At 61.4% G+C, this 13,186-nt stretch overlaps 2 protein-coding genes across 5 annotated transcripts; both read left to right on the top strand.

Moving 5' to 3' along the window:
- Positions 1-1,451: 1,451 nt before the first annotated feature.
- Positions 1,452-7,567, top strand: GARIN5B (golgi associated RAB2 interactor family member 5B). 4 transcript variants are annotated; one of them, XR_002313193.2, is made up of 11 exons: positions 1,452-1,610; positions 1,809-1,963; positions 2,069-2,327; positions 2,556-2,580; positions 2,765-2,826; positions 2,938-3,041; positions 3,135-3,187; positions 3,291-3,367; positions 3,557-5,205; positions 7,288-7,373; positions 7,464-7,567. XR_002313193.2 is itself a non-coding variant. In XM_020889593.2 (10 exons), the coding sequence occupies exons 1-10, from the start codon at positions 1,461-1,463 to the stop codon at positions 7,313-7,315; spliced, it is 2,559 nt and encodes an 852-aa protein (XP_020745252.2). In that variant the 5' UTR covers positions 1,452-1,460; the 3' UTR covers positions 7,316-7,567. The 4 variants fall into 4 exon arrangements, 3 of the variants coding, with proteins under 3 accessions (XP_020745252.2, XP_020745251.2, XP_070306438.1); XM_020889593.2 differs by having other exon boundaries at positions 7,291-7,567; XM_020889592.2 differs by having other exon boundaries at positions 7,288-7,567.
- A 279-nt stretch (positions 7,568-7,846) lies between these two features.
- Positions 7,847-9,335, top strand: COX6B2 (cytochrome c oxidase subunit 6B2). Its single transcript, XM_020889595.2, has 4 exons — positions 7,847-7,950; positions 8,044-8,169; positions 8,934-9,034; positions 9,129-9,335. The coding sequence occupies exons 2-4, from the start codon at positions 8,058-8,060 to the stop codon at positions 9,180-9,182; spliced, it is 267 nt and encodes an 88-aa protein (XP_020745254.2). The 5' UTR covers positions 7,847-7,950; positions 8,044-8,057; the 3' UTR covers positions 9,183-9,335.
- The last annotated feature ends 3,851 nt before the right edge of the window (positions 9,336-13,186 follow it).

Raw genomic sequence — 13,186 nt, 5'->3', positions numbered from 1 at the left:
GAAAGGAGAGGGGAGCCATCTAGTCTCTGGGTCACCCCCAGAGACCATGAGTTCTTAGTGCTGCCTCTGAGCCTCACCTGGTGGCCAGCACTTCATAGGCACTCAATAAATATTTAATAGAAGATTCCAGAAGTTTACCAGTACAGGGCAAAGTTGCAAGTTCAAGGCTGTCCTTTATGGCAGTGTTTACAACAGCAAATTGAAAACAGCCTAGATGCCCGACAGTAGGGGACGGTTATATAAATTATAGTGCCTATCTATGTGACAGAACACACCAGCTGTGAAGAGAGATGTTCCAGAGCCTGCCTTTGACATAGAAGGAGCGGGCTACAAACCACTGTGTGATCCCCACTGTGTGTGTTTTTACACATGTAGGTATGTAGATATAGATAGATATATGGATTATTTTAAAACCCTAGAAGGAAATACACCAAAATGTTGGCAATGGCCAGCTCAGGGTAGAAGGTAGGGGTGAGGTTGCTGGTGACTTTCATTATTTGTGCTTTTCTGTATTTTCCAGAACTTTTACAATGACCACGTATTTTGCATGACACATTAAAAAAAGAAAATAAACACTGTATTTAGAGTGACAGAGTAGCAGCACCCACCCTCCCCAAAAGACCTCAGAAGGGGACAAGAATGACCATTCATTGCAGGCCTGCTCTGGGCCAGGCCCTAAGTGTGGGGTTTTATTTACAAGATTCCCTGCACTCCCCGGTACCCACCCGCCTCATTTTACAAAGAAGGGAACAGGCTCCTGGAGAATCCTGTCGTTTAAGGCCACATAGCTAGGGAGAGTCAGTTTGACTGCCCAGTCTGGTTCACTCCAAACGTGATGTCGAAGGCACAGCACTGGGCCAGTACAAGTTCGTTGTAACAATGTAACAACGTAACAACAATGTAAGGTTGTAACAAAGGCAACCACTGCCACAGACACAAGTTAGATACAGGGAAACTGAGGCCCCTGGCAGCACGGACCTTTCCCAGGTCTGGAGAAGGGTCAGTGGCAAGTGGAGACTGTAACTGAAGCCTCCCCCTCTTTAAGAGTCAGAAACCCTTGGATTTAATTATCCATTTACAGCCTCCCAGAGGAGCCCTCCCAGGGCCCTGGGTTGTCGCTAGTTTGGGTCTGCAGGGGGGATTCTGATTCAGCCCCTGGGACTCCAGGGCAGGGTCCCAGGAGGAGAAGGGAGCCCACTGTCCCTGGGCAGTTCCGGGAAGCGCCGCACCCGTGGTCCATGAGGTCACAAAGCCCCTCCGAGGAAGGCTCCTCCCCCAGGCCGGCGCGGACCAGCCCCGCAGGGCCATGCCCGAGCCCCGGGGAAGCTCCACCCGCTGGAGCCGCTGAAGTCCGAGGGGCTAAGCCCGGTGGGCTGGGGCGGGGGCCGGGGCAGCCAGGCCCCGGGGTGCCGGGTCCCTGCCTCGGCGCGCCCGGGTGACCCGTCCTTTCTGCAGCCGCCATGAACCGGCTCCGGAACTTGAGGCGTCCGGAGCCGCTCCGGGGCCCCCCGCAGTGGGTCCCCACTCTGGGCGAGCTGCAGAAGACCCTCCAGCAGGGGGAGCACTTGCCCCTCCGCCCGCTGCCCATGTTCGAGAGTAACTTCGTCCAGGTCCCCGGCTCCCTGTGCCCCGCGGGCGGAAGAGGGGCAGGAGGGGCAGGAGACCCCCCCACCCCCCCACCCGGGCTGGGGGATTCGGCGGGCAAGAGGCAGCTGGGGGGCTTGATGGGGGTGGGGGACTCGCTGTGGGGGAGCCAGAGGAGCGTAAGAAACCCGAGTGGTCCCAGCCCCTCTCCCCGGACCCCCCAGGTGACCAATCGAGGGGCCCCGGTGTACGTGCACCAGAGGACCAACCGAGTGACCATGGGCGTGGCCGCCTCCCTGCCAGGCCTGGTGCTGCCGGACATGCTGCTGCTGGCGCAGCCCCCCGAGGACAGGGAGTGCTCCAACCTCGTCCTTACCAGGTGCCTCCGTCCGCGCCCGTGTGCGCTCTACCGGGGGCGCGCTCTACCGCCGCCGGCCCCCGCACCCCGGTCGCGCGCTCTACCACCGCCGTCTCCCCCTCCCAGGATGATACCGCTGGACCTGGCCCACCTCTACGTCCACGACCTGTCCGCCTGGCGCTTGAAGCTGCGCCTGGTCACGGGCCGCTACTACTACTTGGAGCTGGACGCCCCCGACAGCGAGGTCGGCTTCCTGTTCGACCGCTGGATGCGCCTGATCAACCAGCTCCAGCAGCCGGCCACTTCCTGGGCCCCCAGGACCCTGCACACGCCCCCCACGGGCCCCTCTCACCTAGGGCCTCCTGCCTCCACCTGGCGCCTCCAGGTGCAGCCCTGACCCCCAGGGACCCCTGGGGGCAGCTATGGTTCTAGATTCCAGCGGGAGTCAGGACCAAAAGCCATGAAAGTACAGGAGCCCTGGGAAGGGGGCTGGGGACCTGGACCCCCGGGTCTGAGGCGGGTGGAGGGGCTGGGGGTCTGGACTGGGAAGGTAGTGGAGATGTGGACACCAGGAGCAGACTCCCCTTCCTGACTGCCCCCTCCCCTTCCACAGGTCCCGTCCCACCACAGACGTTCAGGTGAGCTGGCTGGGGTGTCCACTGGGCCCATCCCCCAGTCTCAGCTCCTCCGCCAGGCGTGGACAGAGCCTCAGCAGTCCCTCTCTTCCCCTCTGTCCCCTGGCCGAGCCCCCCGTGAGTCTCCTCGGGGCCTCCGCCCATCATCCCTGGGTCCTTGACGTGACGGGACCCTGTCTATTTCCAGTCACAACTGTCGAGCCCACCTTTCCTTACAAGATTCTGACAGCTCAAAAACAGAAGGTCAAGGTGAGCGGCCCCACTGGGCCTGGGGGGGGGGTGTCGGGGGGAGCAGGGCGGGGCGTGAGGGCTTGAGGGGCTGCACCTCCTGACCAGCCACCCCTCCACACGCACCGCCAGACCCTCAAGCGCAAATTCAAGTCTCAGGCCGTGGGCGACTCTCTGCCTCTCGTGTGGTCCCAGCTGGAGCACACGGATGCCACGAAGAAATCCACGGAAAAGAAGTAGGCTCGGGCCTCGTCGACCAGCAGGGCAAGGGGGCCGGGGGTGGGTCTCGGTGCAGAAGCTGCCAGACTCACACCAAATTTCCCCTGCAGGCCCCAACCCGACCTCCCCTCTGGCAGACCGAAGACTGAAATCCAAGTTTCTGGTGAGCACACATCCCCCTCCATGAATGGACCCCCGAAATTCTGACTCTTCTGCGGAGGGCTCAGACAGTTTTCTCCCTGCATCCCCTCCCCCCACCCCCCCAGAGGAGCCCAGCATCACCATTCGGACCATCTTCAGCATCATTTCCAACACACCAGACCACATGGAGTCTTCTCCCAAGGCAGTTGTATACCCAGGGCTGGGGCAACACTTGAGACAGGGCAGGGGGGGCTGGGGGCCTGGACCCCCGGGCCTGAGGGGGGAGGGGCGGGGGTCTGCACTTCCGGTTCTAAGGGAGGTGGGGCCACGGCCGGCTTCCAGGCGTCTCCAGCAGCCTGACCACCAATGCCCTCCCGTCCCCCACCCGCAGGGTTGCTCTGACTCTGAGGGTGGCACGTGCCTGGCAGGCTTATTGGAGACCCCTTTACACTGCATCTCGGAGGACAGCCCTGAAATGCCCCTGCTGGGCGCCTGTGACGACCTGGATATGTGCGCGTGGCAGCAGGATGTGCACAACCTGATGGACCCTGAGACCAGCACCATGTCCACCTGCTCCATCCGCCCAGCCGCCTACACTCCCGACTTCCCCAGTTTCAACGAGAAGGCCAGGCCGCTGCCGCGCACCTGGAAGCCTCCAGCTGTGCCCGCTGCCCCTCGGAAGGCTCCCTTCATCCTTGACCAGTCTAAGAGGGTCTCGGCTGTGCCGGCTCCACTGCAGATGTCCACTGCGCCTGGCCCCTCCCAGAAGGCCACAGCTTATCCTCGTGCTCCCCAAAAAGGCCCATTTCAGAACCCCCCTCATGCACCAACCGTTCCCCAAAAGGCCACAGCCGTGCCTGGCCCATCTCAGAAGCCCCGTCATGCACCAGCCATCCCCCAGAAGGCCCCAGCCATGGCTGTGCCATCTCAGAGGGCCCCAGGAACACTTGGTGTTTCCCCAAAGGCTGTTTCCCACCCTGCTCCCAACAGAAAATCTGTGTTCCTACCTGCCCCATCCCTGAAGGATCTGACCTCATCCACCCAACACCGCATGACACTGGGCCCTGACAGTGTCAGCGTGGTGCCTGCCAGAAGCCACACAGGGGACCTGCTTGAGAAGAGGAAGCCTGAAGCGAAGCCAGAGCCAGTGAAGTTGATGGGCACCAAGGAGAAGAACGTGGTAGAGACGAGAACTCAGAAAACGACCGTGGAGGTGCCTTTTACCACCACCGAGAAGATGTCGGAGGAAGTCCTGATCCGCAGGGCCCAGGAGATCGCCGTGGACGGCTTGAAGGGCAAGGGCAAGCTGGAGGACAGGGTCCACACAATGAAGGAAGAGATCGCTCAGGACATGCCAGGCTTCAAATCCAAGGAGGTGGGGCAGCAGAAGAAGTGGGTCAAGTCCAAGAAACTGGCCATCCAACAAGCCCCCCAGGAGCAGACCAGGCCCTTCTCTGTGGAAGGGCTCACCCTTGCCAAGCTGATGATCATTGCCGGCTCCAAGGATCCCACCTTGAGGTCGGCTCTGGTCGACCTGCCCTCCTGGTTCTCAACTTCACAGGGGCGTGACTTGTCCACGATGGGCAGGGTACCCCTTAGCCCCACCCATTTGTCCATGCTGGAGGAGACACTGGCGGGGGTCAGGGAGCAGCCACAGTTGGGGGTCAGGGTGGAGGAGATGCCCCAGGACTCAAAGGGACCTTCCAATGTGTCCTCTCGCCCCAGGCATGTGGCCAGCAGCCCCAAGATGAATGTTGCCTTTCAGACTCCCATCCCTCTGCCCGCCACGAGGTGGGAGGACATACCCGAGTCACCCACCTCGCTGACCCCCATCTCAAAGATGGAGGCCAGGGTCTCCCAGCAGCCCAGGAAGGTGTCTCAAGAACCTGAGAGGGGGCCAGACCAGGGCCCTGTGGCCACAGTGGGGTCGAACTTGGAGATCCTCCTGCCCACCCTCTTGGAAATCCAGAGTATGAAGGACGAGGCCTTCAAGGTAGAGAAGATAAAGGAGGAGCTGGGCGCCTTCGCTCCTTCGCCCAGGTATTTGGCGGTGGTCATGATCCTCTCTACCTGGTGTCCACGAGGAGGCAGGGGGCTCACTCCCTCTTTCCTCACTTCCCTCTGGGCTCTCAGCATAGAGTGAGCATCGACCAGGTGCCAGGCATCATTCTATGCACTAGGGACATGGCACGGAGCAATTCAGGGGAGGGGGTTGCTCCTGGCATCTTTGTGGAGCCCAGGGATACCCCTCAACATCCCACAGTGTAAGGGATGGTGCCCCCCACCAAAGGATGAAGCCCTACAAGATCGCAATAGTGCTGAGGTTGGCAACTCTGACGACAGAATCCACATTAATTATATCGTACATTAGAAAGTGGGAGGGCTCTGGGCACATCGCAGGGTAGGGAGAGTTAGGTGTGGGGGTAGGCAGGTTCCGGGACTGAGTTGAGTTGGTCCAGGAGGGACTCAGTGAGCTGGCATCATCTGTGTGAAGATCTCAAGGAGGTAGGTGAGGAAGCTGTGCGGACATCTGGGGATGTCCCTTCAGAAAGGACAGCCGCGGCAGAGTCCCTGAGGCAGGAGAGCACGTGATGTGTTGGACTGTCTCGGAGCTCTGGGACATCCTGGGGTGGGAATCGCGGTCACACAGGGCCTTGCAGTCCACCTGAAGTAGTGTGGGTTCGCTGCTGAGTGGCCCTGGAGGGTTTTGAGCAGGACGGCTGGAACTTACATATATTAGAAAGGACGCTCTCTGGCTGAAGGGTGGAGAGGTGGAGGGGGACAGATGGACGCCAGGAGAGGAGTGGGACAGGCCGTTGCCATGGTGACCGAGGCAAAAGTGATGGTGGCTTGGACCAGAGAGGCAGGGACGGGAGTACGGAGGAGTGGGGCTCTGCAGATGCTCTGATGGTTGAGCCCATGGGTCACCTCATGGGCTGTGCGTGTTTGATGTGGCACCAAGGGTGACCTCGAGGTTTGGGATCAGGGACACCCAGAAGGAGCGGCAGCGGAGGCTGTGGGCGGAGCAGGTGTCAGGGAGAAGACTGGGAATTCTGTCCTGGACATCTTTCCTCTGAGATGTCAGGTGAGGATGTGGGGTAAGCGGCTGGACACGAGTCTAGAATGATGTGGGGAGTCACCAAAACATGGACAGTTTCTGCAAGCTATGAGCCTGGAGGTCACCAGCTAGTGAGGGCAGGTAGAGACAGGGTCCACGGTGTTTAGGGAAAGGGAAAACACGGTCAGAGAGGGTGAGCACGGAACAGCCTCCTGAACCCACCAAGTGAAGAAAATGACCAGGAACATCGTGGGAGCAGCTGTGTCGAATGCTGCAAGCAGGTGAAGGAAGATGGGAGGAGACAGAACCTCTGGATTTAACAGCAAGGAGGGGAAGAGGGAGGACCTGAATGGGGTAGGCTCAGGTGAGCTGCGACTCTTGAAAACGTGGCTGAGTGAAAGGAGCCAGACACACAAGGCCATGTCGTGTGCAATGTGGTTTGCATGAAACGTCCAGATGAGGCAAATCCCAAGAGACAGGAAACAGATTGGTGGCTGCCTGCCGGGAGCTGCAAGGGGTGGGAGGGATGGGGAGTGACTGCCTCAAGGATGTGAGGTTTCCTTCTGGGATGATGAAAACGTCCTGGGAACTACGTGGTTGCACAATATTTGAGTGCAATTTAACGCCACTGAGTTGCACACTTTCAAATCATTACAGCGGTAATTTTTGCAGGGTGTGTATTTCCCCAGTCGTTAAACACACACACACACATACGTAAAGTGGGGAATTGGAGAGGAGGCGTTAACCAGCTCTTTCCAAGGAATTCGCTGGAAGGGAAGGAGGAACCTGAAGAGGAAGCTGATTTAGGATGTGGGACAGGATAGGACTTCTTGAGAGGAAGGAGATGTTAGTGCATTTGGATGCTGGGGTGAAGGATCCAGAGTCAGGCTTGACACTGGGGAGGCAGGGGGGAGGGAAAGCTAGGAGGGACCTCGGAGGACACATGGGCTCCAGGTCAGGCCTGCCGGGCCCTGGAGCAGGAACCACCCCCCATCTACACTCACTCCTCTCTTCCCGCGGGTCCCCCAAGCCCTCTCTAGCTTTCTCTCTCTCTCTCTCTCCAGCAGGCCGCACTCGCAGCAGTCTCAGTAGTGGGATGGGACGGACTCAACTTCAGTCGCCAGTGTCCAGAGGAGCCTAGCGGGGCCAGGTAGCCCCTGAGCCCTGTAGGTCCGCCGGACACCTGGCCCTGGCATCCAGCAGCCCGGCCCTTACCCTGGCTCTTTCCTCTTCCTCACAGGCCCCCAGGTGCTGTGCACCTCTACTGTAAGAAGCAGGGTGCTGAAAAGGCCGGGCAGGGGCGGGGTGCTTCTCGTCGGGTAGAGACCAGAGCTATCTATACGTTTATATAGGGGACGGGGCGGGGGGCGGGGGCCGAGGCCCGGGAGAGCCCGCGTGGTGCCCCAGCTTCGCAGAGATTAAAAGCCCGAGTCTGAGACTCGGCCGGAGTAGCGCCTGCTGCCTGTGTGCGCGCGTCGGCACCGAGAGGGGGCGGCGGGTGGCGGAGGGGGGGTCGTCCGCACCGACCCGGCGCGGCGGCCCGCAATGTTTCCTGTAGCGCAGCGGCGCCCATTGGCTGGGGCTCCGGGGGGCGCAGCCAATCGGGCCCGAGGGGTAGTGCTTCCTGGGCTGGGACCCTCGAGACTCCGCAGTAAGGGCCACCCCCGACGGAGCCACAGGCACAGCTGAGTCAGCGACCCGCCGACGGCCTGCTGAGCGCCGGACAGGTGGGGACGGGGGCTGGGCTTCAGGGCGAGCGTCAGGCGCCGGGCGGAGCGAGGGGTGCGGGTCGGCCCCACGGAGCTCACCCCTCCCCGCAGCGCCGCCTTCGCCGATGCTGGGTGCTGAGTGCCCGAAGCCCTGCAAGGGGAAATGGCCAACGCCGCCCTTCGACCCGCGCTTCCCCAACCAGAACCAGACCCGCAACTGCTACCAAAACTTCCTGGGTAAGACCTCTCGGGCCAGGTCAGAGGCGGCGGGTGAGAAAAGGTGCGAGGCGGGGAGGGGCGCGCCCCGCCGGAGGACGCGGAGACCGTTGGGGTGGAGGGGGAACCGGCGACGGCAGGTGAGGCGGGGGCCTCGTTAAAGGGGCGTGGCCTCGTTTAAAAGGGGCGGGATCGTTCCGTGGAGGGTCGGGTCCTCCAGGTTGGGGTGGAAGGGGGAGCCGGCGACGGCCGGGGCCTATCGGTGATGGGCGGGGCCTCTTTTAAAGGGGCGGATCGTTCCGTGGAGGGGCGGGGCGAGGGAAGAGAGGGTCCTCCAGGTTGGGCTGGGACTGAATCTCGGAAGGGGCGGGGCCTACCAGGTAGGGGCGTGACCTTATTTAAAAGGGGCGGGACCGTCCCGTGGAAGGGCGGGGCGAGGGAGGAGCGGAGCCTTGCCTGGAAGAAGAAGGTCCGAGTCGTGGAGGGGGCGGGGGTTAGGGGAGGTGGGCGGGGCCTGGGAGGGCGGAGCGGAGCCTTCCAGGTTGGGCTGGGACTGAATCTCGGAAGGGGCGGGGCCTATCCTGGAGGCGTGTGACAGAGTCCTGGAAGGGTGGGAAGAGAGGATAGGCGGGGCCTTGCGGGGAGGAGGAGGGGCTGGCCCTCTCGGAGGGCGTGGCTACGAGGGGCGGGGAGAGTGCGGGCCCGGCGGGAGGGCGGGGCCTCCTGTGGGGACGGGACTACCCACGGGCTCGCCCCGCCCCACCCCGCCCCGTCCCCGTCGGCAGACTGCCATCGCTGCATCAAGACCATGAACCGCCGAGGGAAGAGCACACAGCCCTGCGAGTACTACTTCCGCGTGTACCACTCACTGTGTCCCATCAGCTGGGTGAGCGGACAGAGGGCCGCGCGGACAGGCCGGGAGAGGGTGGATGGGTCGGCTGAGTTAGGACGGCACCGACTCCCCTCTTCCCCACCCCCAGGTGCAGCGCTGGAAAGAGCAGATCAAGGACGGGACTTTCGCTGGGAAAATCTAACGGTCTGAGCGCGGCTTCTCCTCCTAAGAATTAGCCCCAGTGACATTCCCCACCCCGTCTTCTCGTCTCCCGGAAAATGGGCCCCACTGCCCCAAACCTCACCCTCCTCCGCCCCGTCTTTAAGCCTCAAATAAAGCGGTGTTACTGCTGGTATTTCTCTTTAATGTCTTGTCGGTAAGGATAGGGGGCATCGGGAGGCCCTTCCTCTACCCTGCCGCCGACACTACTGGTTCCAGTCGTGGGAGGGGTGAGGGAGCCCCGCCAGTCCCCTTCCCAGCTCCCCCCCCCCCAGCCCCGCCCCGCTCCAGTAGGGTCTGCCTTGGCTGAGCCCCAGCGCTGGTCCGCCAGGATGGCTCCAGGCTCCTTCTGCCTCTCAGTCCCCCACCTGTCACTCAAGTCCCTCAGGGTCCTCTTCCCTTCCTGGACCACCAGTCCCACCCCCTCCATCTCATCTCAGGTACAGAGGAGCAATGTGCATACCACCCAGCACTGACCCTGTCATCCCTCCCTGCTCCAGACCATTCCTGGCTCTTTCCTTTCCCTCGCCCCCATCCCCTTTGACTCCCCTCCCCTCCCGGCACATCCCCGAACCCATCACTTGGGCCTCTCCCAACAGGGTGCCCCGCCTGGCCCCCTCGGTCTTCTCAGCACCTGTCCATGGCCAGGAGCAGCCTTGTCTGCTCAAACACATGTCACTTCAGTTTCTCCTGCCAGCTCCTCCCTGTGAGCTCCTCCAGGACACTTGGAACTCCAGGCTGAATTATTCTTTGCTCCCACCCCACTCCGGCTCTGAGCCTGCCCTCAGCCAAGCTCAGGCACAACAATGCTGAGGTTCATCCTGATTCCAGATGCTTCTCAAAATGTCACCTTTCTGGCCACCTCCATCACCACCACCATTGCCCTGAGTCAGGCTGAGTGACCCTCGACAGAACCTGGAGCCTGGGGCTTCTAGCCCGGTCCTACCCTAGATGGGCATGGGCGGGGGGGTGGGGGTGGATTTGACTGTTTCCTCCTGAAGCTGTCAGCCTCTTGGGGCAGCCCGGACCCCCAGACTCTGCCTGCAGTGATCTCATAGGGTCCCCATTCAACCCTAGGGTTCAAAGGTGGCTATTACTAATCTTATGATGACTCCCTGGGTGGCCCTGGACAAGCCTCCTGACCTGCATCACCTCAGTTTCTCCAGCTGTGCAGAGAGATGCTGCAAATCCCATTATCAGGAGAGGTGGGATGACGGGAGGGGCTAGGCGAGATGGGGGGAGAACAGCAGCTTCCACTCCTCCCCCCACCTCTACACTGCCCTCATCGCCCCCTCCTCCAGGGCACACCCCAACGTGCCATTTCCCACGATGGCTCCACCGAAACCTTGGCCCCAGGCTCCCGCTCTCAGACCACAACCTGCAAGGCACCCGGGCAAATGAGGGCACAGGGTGTGGACTCAGACAGACAGACAGGCTGGAAGCTATGGCAGTGGGTGGGGGGGCGGTGTGAGGCATTCTCGCGACCTCCCCTGACCTGCAGACCTCTGGCCCGCACAGAGGTGGCGCTGCCGCAGGGAAGAAAGCAAGCCGCGATGCCACGCGGGCAAGGCAGCTCTGAGTCACAGCACGGACCAGAGGCGGTCTGAGCACTCGCTGAGGTCACCCAGGTAGTGCCAAGCACAGGGTCTGACACCTGTGCGGCCTCGGCTGGCCTCCCGACCTTCACAGGCGCCAGTGCCGCCGCAGCCCCTCCCAGTTCCCCCTTCTTCCCTTCTGGGGCCAGGATCCCAGCCCCATCCCTCCAACACCTCTCGGACATTCTGACTCGCCCAACCTCCCGGCTGGCCACCTCTGTCTGCTGGATGCCTGAGCCCAGGGCAGGGCCAGACCCACCTCACCTCCAGCCAGCGGACCAACACTCTCAGGCCCCAAACTCTGGCTGTGAACACCTCCTCCACCACTCCCGGGTCAGCGTTGCCTGGCTGCATCCTGAAACCCCCGGGTCAGCCTCCCAGGACAAAGGAAACAGAGGCCTCTGGCGTCTCCCTTCCCCGACCCCTCCCCTCACCTGCATCCCCGCCCCCCTCCTCTCCATCCTCACCCTCTTCCAGCCTCCTCTCATCACCACCACCCTCTTCCCGGCCCTCTGCAGCTCCCGCCTCCCCTGACAGGTTCAGGATCACAGAATCACAAAGCCCTTTGCTCCCTGAGCCCTCCTGGCACTGTGCTCTCTGTCCATCCACCACACCATCCCATGGAAGCCACTGCTGAACCGAGCCCTGGGCCTCCCGTGGGCACAGAGCCAGCCTTCCTTCTGGTACCTGCCTCTTTCCCAAAGACCTCAGAGCCTGGATGAGCTCTGAACATGGGTTCAAGTTCCAGCCCTGAAGCCTGCCAGCCCTGTGGCCCCAGACAGACTCCCTAAGGCCTCTGGGCTGGGGCCTTCTCACCCAGATCACAGTGGTGATCTCACCTACACTTTCCAGGGCCGTGGGTAGGATGATGCCGTGTGACCAGCCAGAACAGTGTCCAGCCCAGCTGCTCTCAGGGGGTGTGCGATCTCCATCTGTTAGACAACCTGCAGCATGTCGGTCTAGTTCTGGGGCCCAGTATCACACCAGGTGGTGGGGTGACTGTCAGTTGCCCTTCTGATCAGCAAGCCCACGATGACCAAACCCACCAACAGGGCCCTGGAGCTCCTGGTGTGTGCTGTCGCCTCAGTTGTGTCCGACTCTTTGTGACCCCATGGACTGTGGCCTGCCAGGCTCCTCTGTCCATGGGCTTCTCCAGGCAAGACTACTGGGGTGGGTTGCCATGCCCTCCTCCAGGGGGATGTTCCCGACCCAGCCAGTGATCGAACCCATTTCACCTGCATTGGCAGGCGGGTTCTGGGTTCTTCACCACTAGCGCCACCTGGGAGCTCCTGGAGGCTGAGGGTAAAAGGGTCAGAGAGCGCCCTCAAGGGGAGAAATGGGAGCCAGGCCTGAGTGTCCTGCCTGGCTTTCCCTGCTGTCTCAGGCACAGCGTGCGGCACTTTCTGAGACTCTGGGCTGGAATTATTTCCCATTTCTTTCGGCTTTCTGCTTCTCCTTCTCCTCCGGCCCAGCCTTCCCGTTTCCTTGCTCTGGGCACCTGGTCCATGATGGGGTTCTCAGCCTGAACCTCGACCCTCCGGCCCTCCCCCAGGGCTTGCCCAGACTCAGCTCCATGTCGACACCCCACTCAGGGCCTGACGGCTCACAGGATTCGACAAGGACGTCTCTCAGCTCCCTGTTGAGGCTGGGGCTCTCTCTGCCTGGCGGTGCATGGTGGGCTCGGCGCAGTACCAGCTCTGCGGCCTCAGGCAGATGCGCCTGCCCTCCAGGATCATCTGCAGAGGTGCGCGGCCATCTTGGCAGCTCGGCTGTGGAGGCAGATGCGAGGGTGCCTGGGGCCGTGATGGAGGTGGTTGTACTACCTACCGTCCCAGAGGATGGCCCCCAGGGGTACATTTGGCAAGGACCACAGATATTTTTGTCACCACGGAGGGGGTGCTACTGGCATCTCTGGGTGGAGGATGGAGAGGCCAGTCCTCGTCCTGAGACACAGGACGGGCAGCTCAAGGCGGCAGCAGTGCTGAGGATAAGAGACCCAGATCGCTGGTTCCTCATCTCCGTTGTTTTCAGGTCCAGACGCTTTTGAGGGTTGGATGAAGGCTCTCAGCCCTCTGGGCTCAGAACGCGCATGTGCATGTGCAGTTACTACATGGGAAATGGGCTTCCAGGAGGCCCTCAGAACCTCCAGCGTCCATCCAGGCTAAGACTTGCTCGGTCGTCACATTTGTCTAGAAGGCATGGACTTCTGCTTGTTTAGAGGAACGGGTTCCTTAGTGGCTGTGCCGGCCGTCTCTGTCACCCTCCTCACTGCCACGTGCTGACTGGGAGGTCCTCTCCCACCTCAGGGAGAAAGCTAACAGGGTTCAGTAGGACTCGCATGGAACAAAGACACACTTCCTCGTTCTCAAAGGAATCAAACAGGCTACACATA

The sequence above is a fragment of the Odocoileus virginianus genome, chromosome 20 (genome assembly GCF_023699985.2).
Source record: "Odocoileus virginianus isolate 20LAN1187 ecotype Illinois chromosome 20, Ovbor_1.2, whole genome shotgun sequence".
Lineage (NCBI taxonomy): Eukaryota > Metazoa > Chordata > Mammalia > Artiodactyla > Cervidae > Odocoileus > Odocoileus virginianus.
Note: the sequence above shows the minus strand (reverse complement) of the source record. Positions and strands in the feature narration are given on the sequence as shown.

Bases quoted from the DNA above. Each gene is read 5' to 3' on its own strand.
- GARIN5B (XM_070450337.1), top strand. From the start codon at position 1,461: ATGAACCGGCTCCGGAACTTGAGGCGTCCGGAGCCGCTCCGGGGCCCC. The intron at 1,611-1,808 runs GTCCCCGGCTCC...CGGACCCCCCAG, and splicing joins TCGAGAGTAACTTCGTCCAG to GTGACCAATCGAGGGGCCCC. The intron at 2,328-2,555 runs GTGCAGCCCTGA...CCCCTTCCACAG, and splicing joins CCTCCACCTGGCGCCTCCAG to GTCCCGTCCCACCACAGACG.
- COX6B2 (XM_020889595.2), top strand. From the start codon at position 8,058: ATGCTGGGTGCTGAGTGCCCGAAGCCCTGCAAGGGGAAATGGCCAACG. The intron at 8,170-8,933 runs GTAAGACCTCTC...CCCCGTCGGCAG, and splicing joins CTGCTACCAAAACTTCCTGG to ACTGCCATCGCTGCATCAAG. The intron at 9,035-9,128 runs GTGAGCGGACAG...CCCCACCCCCAG, and splicing joins CACTGTGTCCCATCAGCTGG to GTGCAGCGCTGGAAAGAGCA.